We start from the raw sequence: 15,346 nt of genomic DNA, 5'->3' as shown, positions 1-15,346 counted from the left end.
AAAAAAAACATTTTTCACCTAAAGTAAATAAATTTGTCTATAATCACCATTCTAATATCACACTTCAAAATCAGTGGTATGATACTTCATTAATTAGTAAACCTCAGGCACATGGGTTCTGGCAGCCATGAACGTCACTTGGTGGGATTACAAGGCAGCGCTCAGGCTCCTGACTGGAATGGACATGGGCTCAATCCTTGTTGAGCTTCACCTCTTTACCCACAGCCATTCGTAGGCTTATGAAGGGTTGTAAGTCTCTCCTATTGCCCTCAGTGCTTATACAAGGGACTTCAGACGACTGAGTACCTGCCCCTCTGGCTTTAACTCTTCTTTTCCAAGTAAAGTAAGAATGTCAGCTAGTGCTGACCAAGTGCTCACCACATGCCTGGCACTGAGTCCAATAAGCTCTCTAGGAGACAGTGAATGTTAGGAGAGGGCACCAGGACCATTTGTGAGGAGGAAGCTGGAGCACAGGGACATTAAGTGACCTGCCTTAGGACACACAGCTAGCAAGCAAAGGCTGGGACACAAATTCACACTTACTACCTCAAGAGTCTAGGCTGCTGCCCACACAGAAAACAGACTGGTGCTGTCTTTATACAGCACACTCAGGGATGTCTCCTCTATCCTCCCAGTTCTAGGAAACTGGAGTCCACAGTTCACCACTGTTCCATACACCACGGACTAAAGAAGTAGTATGACTTATTAGTGTACACTGGCTTAGAAACATGAAGTATTAATGGATAGTACAGTCATCTTACATCAAAGGAGTCTACTCAGTATCTTTAAAAGGCCTCTGCTCATAGAAGAGGCATATCAATAAGTGGATTAGTGATGACAATTTTTTCAGCCTTTCTCATTACTTGTTTATTCGAGACGCTGAATAGACAAGGAAATGAAAGAGCCATAAGCATGGGAGTTCCTTAAGAAATAAACTGGAACAACCGCATGGCCCAGTCCTGTTCTAGAGAAGCCTGCACACCCATGTTTACTCACATCCGTCATGCTACGGAGTTAGCCTAGGAACCCATAAATGGATGGAAAATGGTCTCTCTAAATAAATGAAATTTTATTTGTTGCTGGCATGAAAATGTTATGAAATATTATTAAAATAAAGCAGTCCCACAAATATGAGCATCCCACATTTTGCCTCACATGCCGAATGGAAGATCCGGGTGAGGTGGGACAGTGAAAAAGGGTCTGTCAGGGCCATGGACAAGGAAGCGTGGCTGGGGACGGGTGGGCCAAGAAAGGGCGACAGGAATGTACGAGATCAGACATTATAACCACGCAGAGAAAGGCTGTATTGCAGTAAGACCCACTCCTTCGTACTACATCTCAAAATCAGTTAAGATAAAGCCACGGTGGCAGTTTACACCCACAATCCCAGGCGTCTGAGAGGCTGAGGCTGGAAGTCTGCCATGGATCCCAGACCACATAGTAAGATGGGCTACATAGTAAGATGCAGGGGCAGCCTGGGAAACAGCGTTAAGACTCAGTTTATAAACCCCAAACCAATGTACACCGAAGGGTAGTGAAGGCAAAGACGACAGGGGACAGACTGGTGCATAAACGCCTCGGTAAGACGAGGGGAACCCAGGGGTGTGACTAGGAGGGAGAGAACACACCTGCCCCTTCTTTGCTGCAGTCTCCTTGGGTACCTCCTCTTTTGTAGAGCTCGCACCCCCTGTGGGGTCATCAGTGTACTCCCAGACCACAGAGTCTTTCTCAATGTCTTTGAGGCTGAAATTCCCTAATTTACTTAATGAGAATTCTTCAATCTGGAAAATATAATCAGACATATCTTACTATACAGTATCAACAACTCTGTGACAGAGGATATTAAAATGCTCATAAGAATACAAACTTAACACACACTATAGTTTACCAAAGACATGAATTAGGGGACAGTAAGATGGCTCAAAGGGTAATGGCCTGAAGACCTGAGTTCAATCCCAAGGCGGAAGGAAGCAGGGGATTCTTGAACATTGTTCTCTGACTTGCACATGGCCACATACAGTAATCAAATTACAAAAGTAAAAAATACAAAACAGTTCACCAACTATCTTTGACATTTGGTAGTTTAAGTATCTTCTCAGGGTAAAGAACAAGGTTCTGAATTGCAAAAGCCATGGTGACTTTGCAAAGTAAATTTGCAGTATCCTGGGATGGAGCACCATCCTAGAGTATTTGCTTGCCTGGCATGTCTGAGACCTGTCACAAAACTGGAAGCAAGCAAACAAACAAACCAAAATAAAACCCTAAGAGAAAACAAAACAGCCTGATCTGAAGTTGTTGGGTCTAAAGTAGAACAGACTGGTACTTAAGCCATAGCTCCCTCTCGTTATGTGCCCTTGAGAGCCTGGGGCCCTAGGTCTCAGCATCCTGGGCTGTGGAGTCCCAGTACAGGAGTGGTGGGGCCATAATGTATCTGCTCACGGCAGACAGGGTTTAAATCTTCTCAAAGGACGCCAGGACTTGCTCCTATCAGCACTGTGAAGAGAGGCAACTATCATCTAGATCCTCCTCACTACCGATCAGATTTCATGGGGGGGGGGGAGGAGGAGGGGACGGACCCCTGGAATCCAAGCTGCTCAGGAGGAGCAGGAGTTCAAGGACACCCTGGCCAACTTGGCAAGATTGTCTTAAAGGAAAACGGGGATGGAGAGATGGCTCATCAGTCATGGTGTCTGCGCTACTGCAAGAAGCGGTGTGAGAGACAAGTTTATTCTAGCTCATAGTCCACCATGGCTATCAAGCTGACAACCTGCCCAGAAGCTTTCTTTCTTCCAGTCAAGCTGGCAACGCAACCATCACATGTAATTCAACAGTTAACGAACATCTGTGGGAACTGGCTGTCACCGGCTCAGACAGCAATCCCACAAGTGTGCCAGCTCGTGGCTCCCCTGAAGTCATGCTTCCCTTTTACACAGGAGGCCAGTCTTTTCCGGCCTTCCCAACGCCACAGAATCCACTCCTTTTCTCTACATGCTTCCCCTTGCCACTCTTCTCCTTTCCCCAGACACCCAACCTGACACACATGTACAAGTGCATGAGGAAGGCCTCACCCTGGCTGGTACACATGTTTATGACATGCATGTTGTCTGTTGTTCTAACATAGCACCCAGAATAGCTGGAGAGGACAGTGATCTGTAACATCTGTCCTAAGGATACTGTGGAAGATGGAGACACTGGAAGATAGAGACATTGGAAGACAGAGAGACACTGGAAGACAGAGACACTGGAAGACAGAGACACTGGAAGACAGAGACACTGGAAGACAGAGACACTGGAAGATGGATACACTGGAAGATAGAGAGACACTGGAAGACAGAGATACTGGAAGACAGATACTGGAAGAGAGACACTGGAAGACAGAGAGATACTGGAAGACAGAGAGACACTGGAAGATGGATACACTGGAAGATAGAGAGACACTGGAAGACAGAGATACTGGAAGACAGAGAGACACTGGAAGACAGACACTCTTTTTTATTTATTTTGCATTTTAATTTCAACTTTCTCTCTTTAAGTAAATTGAACCTACAAATGTCTTTGTGAACATTTCAGTTGTAGCTCAACAATTTGACAGCTTGTACTTCTTTTTTCATTTTTGAGCCAGCCCTGGCTGTCCTGGAACTTGCTCTGTAGACCAGGCTGGTCTTGAACTCACAGAAATCCTCCTGCCTCTGCCTCCTGAGTGCCAGGCTCTGACAGCTTGTTCTTCCTTAACCATTTAGTTAAGAATGTTTTCTATGGTCTCCTCCATGGAGTCTTACTAATCCCAGTTACCTCCAATCTCTTGATACTTTAAAAACCATTTGTTTATTTTACGTGTGTGGATATTTTTCCTGTAATATGACTGTGTATGACATGTGCCGGTACTAAGAGTCCAGAAGGTGCCAAATCTCCTGGGACCGGATTTACAGATGGCCGTGAGCCACCATGTGGATGCTGAGAATCAAGCCTGGGTCCTCTGGAAGAGCATCCAGTGATTTAACGATAAAGCCCTCTCTCCAGCTCCCTCAGCCTTCTTGCTTCAGCCTCCTGACTGCTGGCTGGGATTACAAATGTATACCATCTATGTTTCTATGCTTTCTACAATAGGGTCGTCTAACAACCCACTCATATTTCAGATCATTACTGCTATTACTTGCTGTGTGTAAAATAGAATATTTGTTTAACTATTTGTTTATGCTGCATTTGTTTAATTATGTAAAGATGTGTTGCTGTTTTACTTTGCCTGCCTAAGGCACCTGACTGACCTAATACAAAGCTGAATGGCCAATAGCTAGGCAGGGGAGGGACACACAGGGCTGGTGTGCAGAAAAAGTAAGTAGTAGGAGGAAGCTAGGCTGGAGAAAGCATGAGGGAGAAAGAAAGGGAGATGCCCAGGCCAGACAGACAGACATGAAGCAGGAGAGTAGGACATATAGAATGAAAAAAAAGGTAAAAAGCCTCGAGGCAAAACATGAATAAAGAGACACAGGTGAAGCTGAGTTGTAAGAGCTGGTGGGACAAGCATAAAATAAGGATGAACACTCATAATTGATAACAAGTCCCCATGTCATGGTGTGGGGGCTGGTAGTCTGAGAAAGCAAGCCCGCTGAGGCCACTGGCTCCAGGCTAACCTCTCCTTCACTCTCTTATATACTTTGTGTGTTTCTCAAGCAGGTGTCTCTTGCCTTTCATTTATTCTAAGTGTATTTTTTCTATCTTCAGATGCAAAGTTATCAAAGCTGGGCTCAAGTCTTTGACAGCTGTCACTTCTGGGCAGCTTTGGAATCAACAGTATGGTCTGGAATTTAAATGCCCCCCAGAGGGCCATGCACTATGGTGCTTTTGGGAGATGGCAGACATCTGGCCTCATGGAAAGAAGTTGGGTCATAGGAGACTCTGGGACCTCATGCATTTCTCTCCTGTGTGTGCTTGGGATGGTGTAGGAGCACATCTGTGCATACACGTGGAAGCCAAAGGACCACCTTCAATGGTGTTACTCAGGAGGTGTCTACCCTGATTTTGGAGACAGGGTCTCTCATTTGGTCTGACATCCACCAAATTAAATTAGGCTAGGCTGGCTGGCGAGACTGCGTCAGGGACCCACCTGAGCTGGTTTCCCCAGAACTGGACTTACGAATATACAACACAATATCTGCGTTTTACAAATGTCTAGGGCACTCACATTCACTTTACTAACAAAAGTACCTCCAAGGCATGCCCCCACCTCTCTCTCTTTGCTTGTGGCCGCTCAGATGTGAACAGTCGTTCATGCTGAATGTTCCTACTGCAATGATGTCCATATAGGATGACCAAAGACCAAAGCATCAGAGCCATTGGTACAAATGCATCTTTCTTTAAGTTGATCTCTCACGTATACCACTGCAGCAAACAAAAGCCAACTAATACGCAGGAAACCTGCTCTTTTCCAGGCTCCCTGGCTCTTTGTACACTGAGTAATTTTTTATTGCATCCTAGACACTATTAAACACTATTCTATATTGTGAAAAATCTGGATCCTTTATGCTTTAACCAAACAAATACTGACAGCTTTGTTTGCTTTACCAGGTAGTTAATTTTGTTAGAAGTTGCAGACTGTAATCCTTTCATCAAATACTGCTTAGAGCCCCCTTTTTTATGAGGGAGGGGTATTGCTACACAGCCCAGGCTATCCTGGAATTCACCATCCTCATGCATCAGCTTGAGGAGTGCCAGGTTTACAGCACGTACACTACACCTAGCCTGGAGAAGGTCTTTACTCCTCAGCTCCCAGTGTCAGAGTGTGAACCTACAGGGACCCCTTAGGCCAAGGGTCCAACATTTCAACCACATCCTCAGCTCACAGATTTATTTGTTCAACCCACTCCTGGCTACGTCGCCTAAGGGAACTGATTCTGAACTCACTTTAGCCCAGGTAAGGTTAGACCTTGTGGTCCTGAGCCTTGGCTTCCTGCAGGGGCTGGACCTGTACCCCCAGGCCAGACCCAAGTGTTCCATTGCTAAAGACAACCGCCACAAGAGGACATAAAATGTCACACTGCATCTCATGATCGAGGCAAAACCAGTTTGTTTTCTTTGGTTTTATAGGCTATGGGGAAGCCAGAGACACAAAGTGCTATGGTCCCAGACACTCAGAAAGCTGAGACAAGAGGGTAAGCTGAGCCCAGATGTTTGAGGTAACATGGGCAGCAACGCAACTCAGTCTCAAAAGCATCAAAAAAGTAAGGCAAAAGTCCTGGTGGTTTCTTAACAGCATGGAGATGCTACATGAAATCAAGTGTCATAGCAGAAAATTCAAACTTAGAGTTGTTTCAAAATTAAGATTAGGTACTCTTAGGTGCAGAGTAACACATTGCCACGTACTACTCATATTTCAGTAATGAAAGTGTGGCAGAATAATTAGATACTTCAAGTCTGGCTGAGTGCTTAGACTTTTTCACAAGGAACTTATTAAATCACTATCAAACAAAGGTGTCATACCCATGATCCTAGGTAAACTGGCAAGAGGGGCTCCTCCCTTTGCTGGAGAAAGAAAACAGCCATGAGAGCAAACACGTATGGCGGCAGGCCTCCTTCCTCAGGGCGATCGATGCTACAAAGCTGTAAAAGACCAAGCCCACATCAGTGACATCAGTTTGGGGTGGCGGGACACTAAAGCCACAGCCTCACTTGTAGTCAGAAACTCACTGTCACCGACGCATACCTGCAGCTCCCGTAAAGTTTTCCCCATTCACCAAGTTACCTCAGGTTCAAGAAGTGGAATCTTCTAGTGCAGCTATGCCTGAATCAGTAAAGCTCTGCTTATGAACCCCCTATGTTTAACTGGATGTTTTATTCCTAGAGCTGTTTTTGTTGAGACAGGATCTTAGCTGTCGTAGCTCAGGCTGCCCTGGAACTTGAGAGCTTCTGTTCTCAGCCTCCTTAGCTCTGGGACTATCAATGTGTGCCGCTGTCAATCTTATCATGATGTGATTTTCATTTGGGACTGCTTACCTTGACACTGCAACTCAACAGCTCATCTAGAGCACCATGTAAGACAGTCACGGTATTTTTCGTCTTCCTAAGTCTCTGAATATGTTACTGAATGGTGTAAAAAGTTTTACCACAAACATGGCCACGCCTCAGAAAAGTCTTCACAAAGAAGTTAAAATAGAACTTCTTGGGTCATATTCTACAAGTTTGACTCAAATTTGATTTTTAAAAAGCATTGTAACTCATTTTATCTTCTGAGGAATAATGTCACACTGAAATGTAAACTTCTGTGTATTTTAAAGTTTCGAGTCCACTATCTGACATCCACTGTCATGATGCCTATAGACACACATCTGTAACTTCAGCACTGAGGAGGCAGAGGCAGGGAGATAAGCTGCAAATTTGGGGACAGCCAGGCTGCCAAAACAAAACAAAAAGCCCAAAACAACAACAACAACAAACCCAAGAAAATCCAAACAAACAAAAACAAAGACAAAAATTCACCCCCAAGTCCCCCTCAATCCTACCTTTGCCCAGTATCTAAATGCAATCACCAGAGGAACCAGCCTCGGCTCTAGTTTTCCAAGAGCTGTTAAGTGCTTCGTGGTCAGACAAGCGTTTTCGTTCCCTGCACTCACTTTACAAAGAAGACCACTGGTGGGGGAAGGGTATGGATGAGAGGGAAAAGAGAAAAACTGTGTTAGACAGGGACTGGCTTTCTCCATCAGCAAGTTTATACCAACAGTAAAACTTAAACAAGAGCTTACACTCACGAGCGCTCACCAAGATGCTGGATTTCAAAAAGAGATTGATTGATTTTATGTGTGTGACTGTTTTGTCTAAATGAAGCATGTTGTGTAGCGTGTACATGCATGGTCCCCTAGACGGTCAGAAGAGGGCATCTGACCCCTGCATCTGGAGTCCCAGGTGGCTGTGGGCCACCAAATGGGCGCTGGGAACCAAACCCAGATCCTCTATGGGAGCAGCCAGTGCTCTTAACCTTTGAGCATCTCTCCAGCCCCAAAACTAAAAAAAAAATTTTTTTTTAAAAAGATGGCAGCTATTTATGAGCATTAAAAATATTTTAGAAAGAGCACAAGAACAGAAATGTATTATCACAGGTCTGCTTTGGTCATCCTAATGATACAAGAGTTTTCTCCTGAGAGTCAAAGGCATTTGCTTTATGAAGAGCTGTCACAATGTACAAAGCTCCCAATAGGTGGCTGTGGCGCTGCTTTCCAAGGGAAACAAGCTGATACATGAGATCACACTATCTCAGACGCCACAAAGACCACCGAAAACAGAGGGAAAAGATGCTGAGAGGAAGCAAGTACGCAATCAGGCCAGTTCAGTTGAAATCTGTTAACATACTTCCAACACTTCATTTTCCTTTTCTTCTTCTTAAATACAAGTACAGGAAACATGCCAGCAAGAAGTACAAGTAATAGCCCAATTAGAAACTTACAATTCTACAAGTTAAACTTGAGATTTAACGAAGTACTTGTGACTTTGGTAATCTGATAAGCTGGGCATGGTGGTACAGCCCTGTGATCCCCAGCCATCCTGGGCTACATAGTAATTATTAGAGTTTTATCTCACAATAAACCCAAGCAAAATAAACCACACAAAACAACAACTCAAAGACATGGAGACCTTTGCTTATCTCTGCACACCACCACGGGCACTCGGGCATGGAAGTCAGCATCAACATCAATGAAGGCGTCTGAGGAAAGAGGAAAAACAATCAAACCGGTTAATTGATTGAAACCTCTCTGGAAGCAGAGCGGGGAAAGCCCAAGTGCAGTTGTGGGTCTGAGAGGTCACTACCACAGACACCCCTCAGGTGACTCAGGAAGAGAGAACACTGCGTCCAAGACTCAAACCATCACAGTGCACGTCCTGCTCTTTCAAATCTAGTGGTTGATGAGAAAGACTGCAGTGCTCTATGGACAACAGGACTAGAAGTGTGCACAGGACACTGAAGATAAAGTGACGCAAAAGCTACTGAACGACAGTGTCAAAATACACACTGGCTGAAACGAGGTGAAATGTCTGAATGTTTCTTAAAACAAAAGAATAAGAATGCCTAACTCAAGGGAAGGCGCCATCTGATAAGGCCTAGCTACTGAGAAAAAGCCATAATCCCCCTTAATCCCCAAGAGGAACTTTGTATTGGACAAGACAACTGATGAGCCCATTTGGGAACAGTTGTCTTTGAGTTCATTAATTAGGGTAGGGCCACACCTATTTTCCACTTGTAATGCTGACTTCAACCACACGATAAAGCAAATCACCAAGAGACTACCCCCAAGAGCAAATATCACATACTTTGCAATTTTCACTCATAGTCTAGGGCTCATTAATTCTGAATGCTGTCAAACTAACAGCTGTCTGACTGCTGGTCCTGCAGAGTGCTAGCTCAAGTTTACTTAATAATTCAAGGGCATTTAGTTTTATTTTTTCTTTGGATTTTACACATATTAGTAATTTTAAAAAGTGAACTTCCTACTTGTAGTTTGATAGTAAGATATATTTAAATTTATAGACAGAAGACAAAATCAGAAGCAAAATGTGGAAGAATTTGCCTTACCACTGTTCTTTAAACATTCTTGAACAAGTAAGAGGACATCTGGCTGAGACATCTAGGAAATAAATGAATGAATACATGAAATAATCCCTAAACATTTTTGTTTTTCTGGTATAATACAGTCTGAAGTTCCCCAAATTACTTTTCAAGTAAGAAATGCACATCGCTACAGGCGAAGAAAACAGTCTAATGTCTGTGTATAAGGCTAATGAAGAGCCCATAAAGAGGCATGTGTGTGAGTAAAAGACTTGCTAACTGCATACAAACTCATTCTTGAGGTAGTAATTCCTCAATGGTGGTGGGAAGGTACTCTATTGCAACAGGGTTCATCTCACTCTGAAACACTGTTGCAACACAGCTGTATGGTTCCATCATCAATATCCCTTATTCCAATCTTCCCTCTACAATGGGCCAAAACCCTTTAAAAGTCTCCAATGGATTCCTAAATCTGTTTATGTTTTTTTGTTTGAGGTGTTTTATTTACAGGTTTATTTGTGTGTGTGTCCCTGAAGAGACTGGAAAAGAGTATTAGAGTATTAAATCCTCAGAACAGGAGGTATGGGCAGTTGTAAACCACTCTGATATGAGAGCTGGGACAAACTCAGGTCCACTGAACTGTTGAACCATCACTCTAGCTTTTTTTTTTTTTTTTTTTGAGACAGGGAACTTGTTCTATTCCTAAGGCTGGCCTCAAAGCTCACAATAATCCTACCACTGCCTCTCAAACTCTGGCATTCAAATGTAAGCCACCTCCAATCCCCCACCAAAGGTCCTGAAAATTCTTGCTGATACCATATTATTTTCAGGTCAAAGTCTTACCACTACACAGCCTTCAAGACCTCTACAAGTGACCCAAGTCTCACATCCTACTTGGACTCCTGTAGAACTCATCACTCAGCCTTGCTTCTCTGCATAGCTGTCACTGTAATTAGTAACTGAGGAAACAGTTTACCTCCTGACTAGCTACAAGTGCCATCAGAGAGTCAGGCCTACCCTTGTCCTTTGCAAGCTAGCACAGTGCCTACCTGCATACAACAGGGGCTTAGCAAAAATTTGCTACATTAATGATACCAGATCAAAATAACTACTATGAATTTATTCTGATAAATCACTTACCAGAATCTGAAACTTAAAAAAAATATTAAGATTGGCTGGAGATGGCTCAGCAGTTAAGAGCAGTTAAGACCTGAGTTTAGTTCCTAGCACCCACATTGGGCAGCTCACAAGCACTTGTGACTTCAGCTCCTCGGGGAACCTAACCCTGTGGCGTCTGAAGGGACACCTACATTCACACCCATAGGCCTGCATGAAGACAGATCAGGTGGTTATAGCATCGAGCACAACAAGAAATGAGAGGCTATGAGCAAGACCATCAAGGAGCCCAACCCCAGAATGGTTGTTGCTTCAAAGTCAGGGCCTTAATAAGTACCCTGGTTGATCTGGAACTTTATTATGTAGACCAGGCTGGCCTCAAAGTCAGACCCACCTGCCTCTAGAATCACAGGCATGTGCACCATGCCAGGCCTCAGAATCTGTATTTTTAACAGACAACTAAACTAAGCATAGACCAACTATAAAAAAGCCAGTGGGAACCAGAGTAGGTAAATGGATAATCTAAGTTTCTTCTGGCTTTAAGTTCTGGTTTATCCATGTCTTTGGTAATCATATTTCACCAAAATGTAGGCTTGTGTAGCTGGTGTGTATGTTAGGGTGTGGTGTGGTGTATGTTAGGGTGTGCGCGTGTGTGGTGTGGTGTATGTTAGGGTGTGCGCGTGTGTGGTGTTGTGTGGTGTATGTTAGGGTGTGCGCGTGTGTGGTATGTGTGTGTGGTGTGGTGTGGTGTTGTGTGGTGTATGTTAGGGTGTGCGCGTGTGTGGTGTGGTGTATGTTAGGGTGTGCGCGTGTGTGGTGTGGTGTATGTTAGGGTGTGCGCGTGTGTGGTATGTGTGTGGTGTATGTTAGGGTGTGCGCGTGTGTGGTATGTGTGTGGTGTATGTTAGGGTGTGCGCGTGTGTGGTGGTATGTGTGTGGTGTATGTTAGGGTGTGCGCGTGTGTGGTATGTGTGTGGTGTATGTTAGGGTGTGCGCGTGTGTGGTGTATGTTAGGGTGTGCGCGTGTGTGGTATGTGTGTGGTGTATGTTAGGGTGTGCGCGTGTGTGGTATGTGTGTGGTGTATGTTAGGGTGTGCGCGTGTGTGGTATGTGTGTGGTGTATGTTAGGGTGTGCGCGTGTGTGGTATGTGTGTGGTGTATGTTAGGGTGTGCGCGTGTGTGGTATGTGTGTGGTGTATGTTAGGGTGTGCGCGTGTGTGGTATGTGTGTGGTGTATGTTAGGGTGTGCGCGTGTGTGGTATGTGTGTGGTGTATGTTAGGGTGTGCGCGTGTGTGGTGTATGTTAGGGTGTGCGTGTGTGTGGTGTATGTTAGGGTGTGGTGTGGTATGTGTGTGGTGTATGTTAGGGTGTGCGCGTGTGTGGTATGTGTGTGGTGTATGTTAGGGTGTGCACGTGTGTGGTATGTGTGTGGTGTATGTTAGGGTGTGCGCGTGTGTGGTATGTGTGTGGTGTATGTTAGGGTGTGCGCGTGTGTGGTGTATGTTAGGGTGTGGTGTGGTGTGGTATGTGTGTGGTGTGGTGTGGTGTTGTGTGGTGTATGTTAGGGTGTGCGCGTGTGTGGTATGTGTGTGGTGTATGTTAGGGTGTGCGCGTGTGTGGTATGTGTGTGGTGTATGTTAGGGTGTGCGCGTGTGTGGTATGTGTGTGGTGTGGTGTTGTGTGGTGTATGTTAGGGTGTGCGCGTGTGTGGTGTATGTTAGGGTGTGCGCGTGTGTGGTATGTGTGTGGTGTATGTTAGGGTGTGCGCGTGTGTGGTATGTGTGTGGTGTATGTTAGGGTGTGCGCGTGTGTGGTGTGGTGTATGTTAGGGTGTGCGCGTGTGTGGTATGTGTGTGGTGTATGTTAGGGTGTGCGCGTGTGTGGTATGTGTGTGGTGTATGTTAGGGTGTGGTATGTGTGTGGTGTATGTTAGGGTGTGCGCGTGTGTGGTATGTGTGTGGTGTATGTTAGGGTGTGCGCGTGTGTGGTGTATGTTAGGGTGTGCGCGTGTGTGGTGTGGTATGTGTGTGGTGTATGTTAGGGTGTGCGCGTGTGTGGTGTATGTTAGGGTGTGGTGTGGTGTGGTGTGTGTGTGGGGAGGTTCCTCACTTTATGCTTGCCTCAAGCTTGCTTTGTCTAAGTTATCCTCAACGTCCTGATCTTCCTGCCTCCAGCTCTCTAGTATTGGGGGTTTAAAAATTCTTACTTTTAAATTTACATGTATTCATTGTGCATATGTGAGAGTGTACATATGATGTATTCATTGTACGTGTGTGAGTGAACATATATGCACAATGTACTCATTGTGCATGTGTGGAGGCGTACATATGGCCAGAGGACAGTTCATAGCATGAGACTGAACTTAAGTCATCAGGCTTGGGCGCAAGTACCTTTACCCTCTGGTCCATCACTATTATTATCATTATCATTATTATTATTATTAACATATAAGAGGGGCACTTGGTAATTAATTAGGTTTCCAGATCATGAATCTTTTCAAATGTACACTATTTGAACATTTGCCTTCCTGTCATAGAAAGTTGGGTTTTATGAAGAGAATTTAAACTTTCTGAATTCATGGACATATACACACCCTCACAAGAGCCACAGGTCTAGAAAACCACCATTACAAGTAAGCAGGAAAGATCTGTACCACAATAAGCATGAAACGCTGTAAAGTTAAATAAATAAATAAATTCTGAAGCTTCAGAAGACATAAACATAAAAATCCTCAGGGAAATGTTAAGTCTCAAAAACTGTTCACATCCAGGTCACACTGAAAAGCATTTCTGAGCTGGGTGGTGGTGACGCACACCTTTAATCCCAGCACTTGTGAAGCAGAGGCAGACAAATCTCTGTGAGTTCGGGGCTAGCCTGGTCTACAGAGGGAGTTCCAGGGCAGGCTCCAAAGCTACAGAGAAACCCTGTCTCGAAAAACAAAACAAAACAAAACAATAAATAAATAAATAAATAAATAAAAAGCCATCTTACAGCCACAAGTCAGGAAAATCCTGTGCCAGTATGAACTACAGCAGCCTGGTCTCAGACAGGAGCCTGGCTTCCTCACTATCACATGATCACAAGGGATGCATATTTATGTTTGCTGATCAGCAACCAAATCCTGAGACTTCTCAAGTCTAAAAGCCGAGCCCTCGTGTCCCGAGTCTCCACCACTCCTTGAAGAGAGTGGCTGCTGGGTATATTTTTGAGAGGGACAGGAAAGATAAGGACACCAAGATCTGTATGTTTCTGATGAGCCAAATCTAGTTGATATTCTAAGGCCAAGAATGCCTGCCCAGCCAACTGGAAATACACATAATTGGCCCATATACCCAGCAAGAAAATAAACTCAAATAAAGACAGGGGTTCAGGAGTTAAGAGCACTTGTTCTTCTGGAAGACTGCGCTCAGATCCCAGAACCCACATCATGTGGTCCACAAGCTCCAGATCTGATGTCCTCTCTGGCTCCGTGGGCATCTACACACACCTAGCACATGCACACATGCACACAGTAGGAAGGGCACGAGTTCACACAAGCATGTAAATATACAACTTTTCTTAAAAGTTAAATAAATAAAAGGGTTCTGTGACGGCAGAGTCCAGCACATTGTGTTGCACTTACGATAGCTGGGAACTGAACGTCAATGTTCACATCTGAGTCTCTGAAGCCGAGTCTGCTGCAGGAAGATCCGTACAGTCTAAGAGAACAGTCTAGAAACAAGCAAGCACATGGGAGTCACAAACAGTACAATCTCTCACAAGCTATAACCAAACACCCTTACTTAAACCACAAATCCATCCATCAAAGCCGTGCACACTGAGACTGGGCATTCAAAAGAGAGGACTGCGAAGCCCTTTGCTCAGCTTTTCACGGGACTGCAGCCACCCTACCATGAGCTGAGAAGCAACTGAAGACCCTGACACGGTCACACGCACACTCTGTTAGAAAACTGTAATGAGTTTTAAAACTCTGATGCTGAATGTTGAAAAGGACAGACACCTGGTTTTAAAGCCTACAGTATATTCCTAAGGTTAGAATGTACACATAGCTCTAGCTTATCAAGAGTAGGTTTCACTAAAAAATAAGGATTTTTTGCTGTTGTTCAGATTTGCCTTGATCCTGGGTCAATCATTCTGCATCATCCTTCCCGAAGCTGGAATTACAGACTTGTCTACTGCACTCAGCTAACATTATCATCTCTGTGAGAGGACAGGTCTTTGGAGTAACTGGACCTCAGATGACTCTGCCTCCACCTCCTCCTAGGTGTTAGAACTGCCCCGTATGTATGAGGCTCTAACTTGCTTTTTAGTAGGAATCACCAAAGCACGAACAAAAAGTCTTTAACAAAGCACAGCCACTTCTGGAAACCATCTGCAAAAGTATTACAGGATAACTTAAAATGTGACAAGTTGGATGTGTGAGGCTCACACCCAAGCCCACAGCTGAGAGGCTGAGGGGAGCGGACTCCCATGAGGATGAGACAGATTCTATTCATCCCCTTATAAAGGTGCCACTTGGTCACTTGTAACTCCAGTGAATTCTGCTTGTAAAACAGAATATACTTTGTTATGGAAAAATGTTAAAACCCAAGAAGTCACTTAAATCTTTTTTTTTTTTTTTTTTTTTAAAGAAGTTCCCCTTGCCAGTGAAGGTCTTTTTGGGCACAATGGAAGTAGGCATTGAAATTGAATGTTAT

The 15,346-nt window shown here is 44.5% G+C and overlaps 1 protein-coding gene across 3 annotated transcripts in view; it reads right to left on the bottom strand.

Moving 5' to 3' along the window:
* Tut7 (terminal uridylyl transferase 7) overlaps window positions 1–15,346 on the bottom strand; it is a 53,796-nt gene that overhangs the window by 29,082 nt on the left and 9,368 nt on the right. For all 3 annotated transcript variants that reach the window (XM_051194142.1, XM_051194144.1, XM_051194143.1), the window contains exons 6-11: window positions 14,272–14,360; window positions 9,560–9,611; window positions 8,623–8,692; window positions 7,497–7,623; window positions 6,478–6,597; window positions 1,629–1,781 (exon numbers count right to left, since the gene is read on the bottom strand). In XM_051194142.1, coding sequence (XP_051050099.1) covers window positions 1,629–1,781; window positions 6,478–6,597; window positions 7,497–7,623; window positions 8,623–8,692; window positions 9,560–9,611; window positions 14,272–14,360 — 611 coding nt within the window. The remainder of the gene's footprint in view (window positions 1–1,628; window positions 1,782–6,477; window positions 6,598–7,496; window positions 7,624–8,622; window positions 8,693–9,559; window positions 9,612–14,271; window positions 14,361–15,346) is intronic.

The sequence above is a fragment of the Phodopus roborovskii genome, unplaced genomic scaffold (genome assembly GCF_943737965.1).
Source record: "Phodopus roborovskii unplaced genomic scaffold, PHOROB, whole genome shotgun sequence".
Lineage (NCBI taxonomy): Eukaryota > Metazoa > Chordata > Mammalia > Rodentia > Cricetidae > Phodopus > Phodopus roborovskii.
Note: the sequence above shows the minus strand (reverse complement) of the source record. Positions and strands in the feature narration are given on the sequence as shown.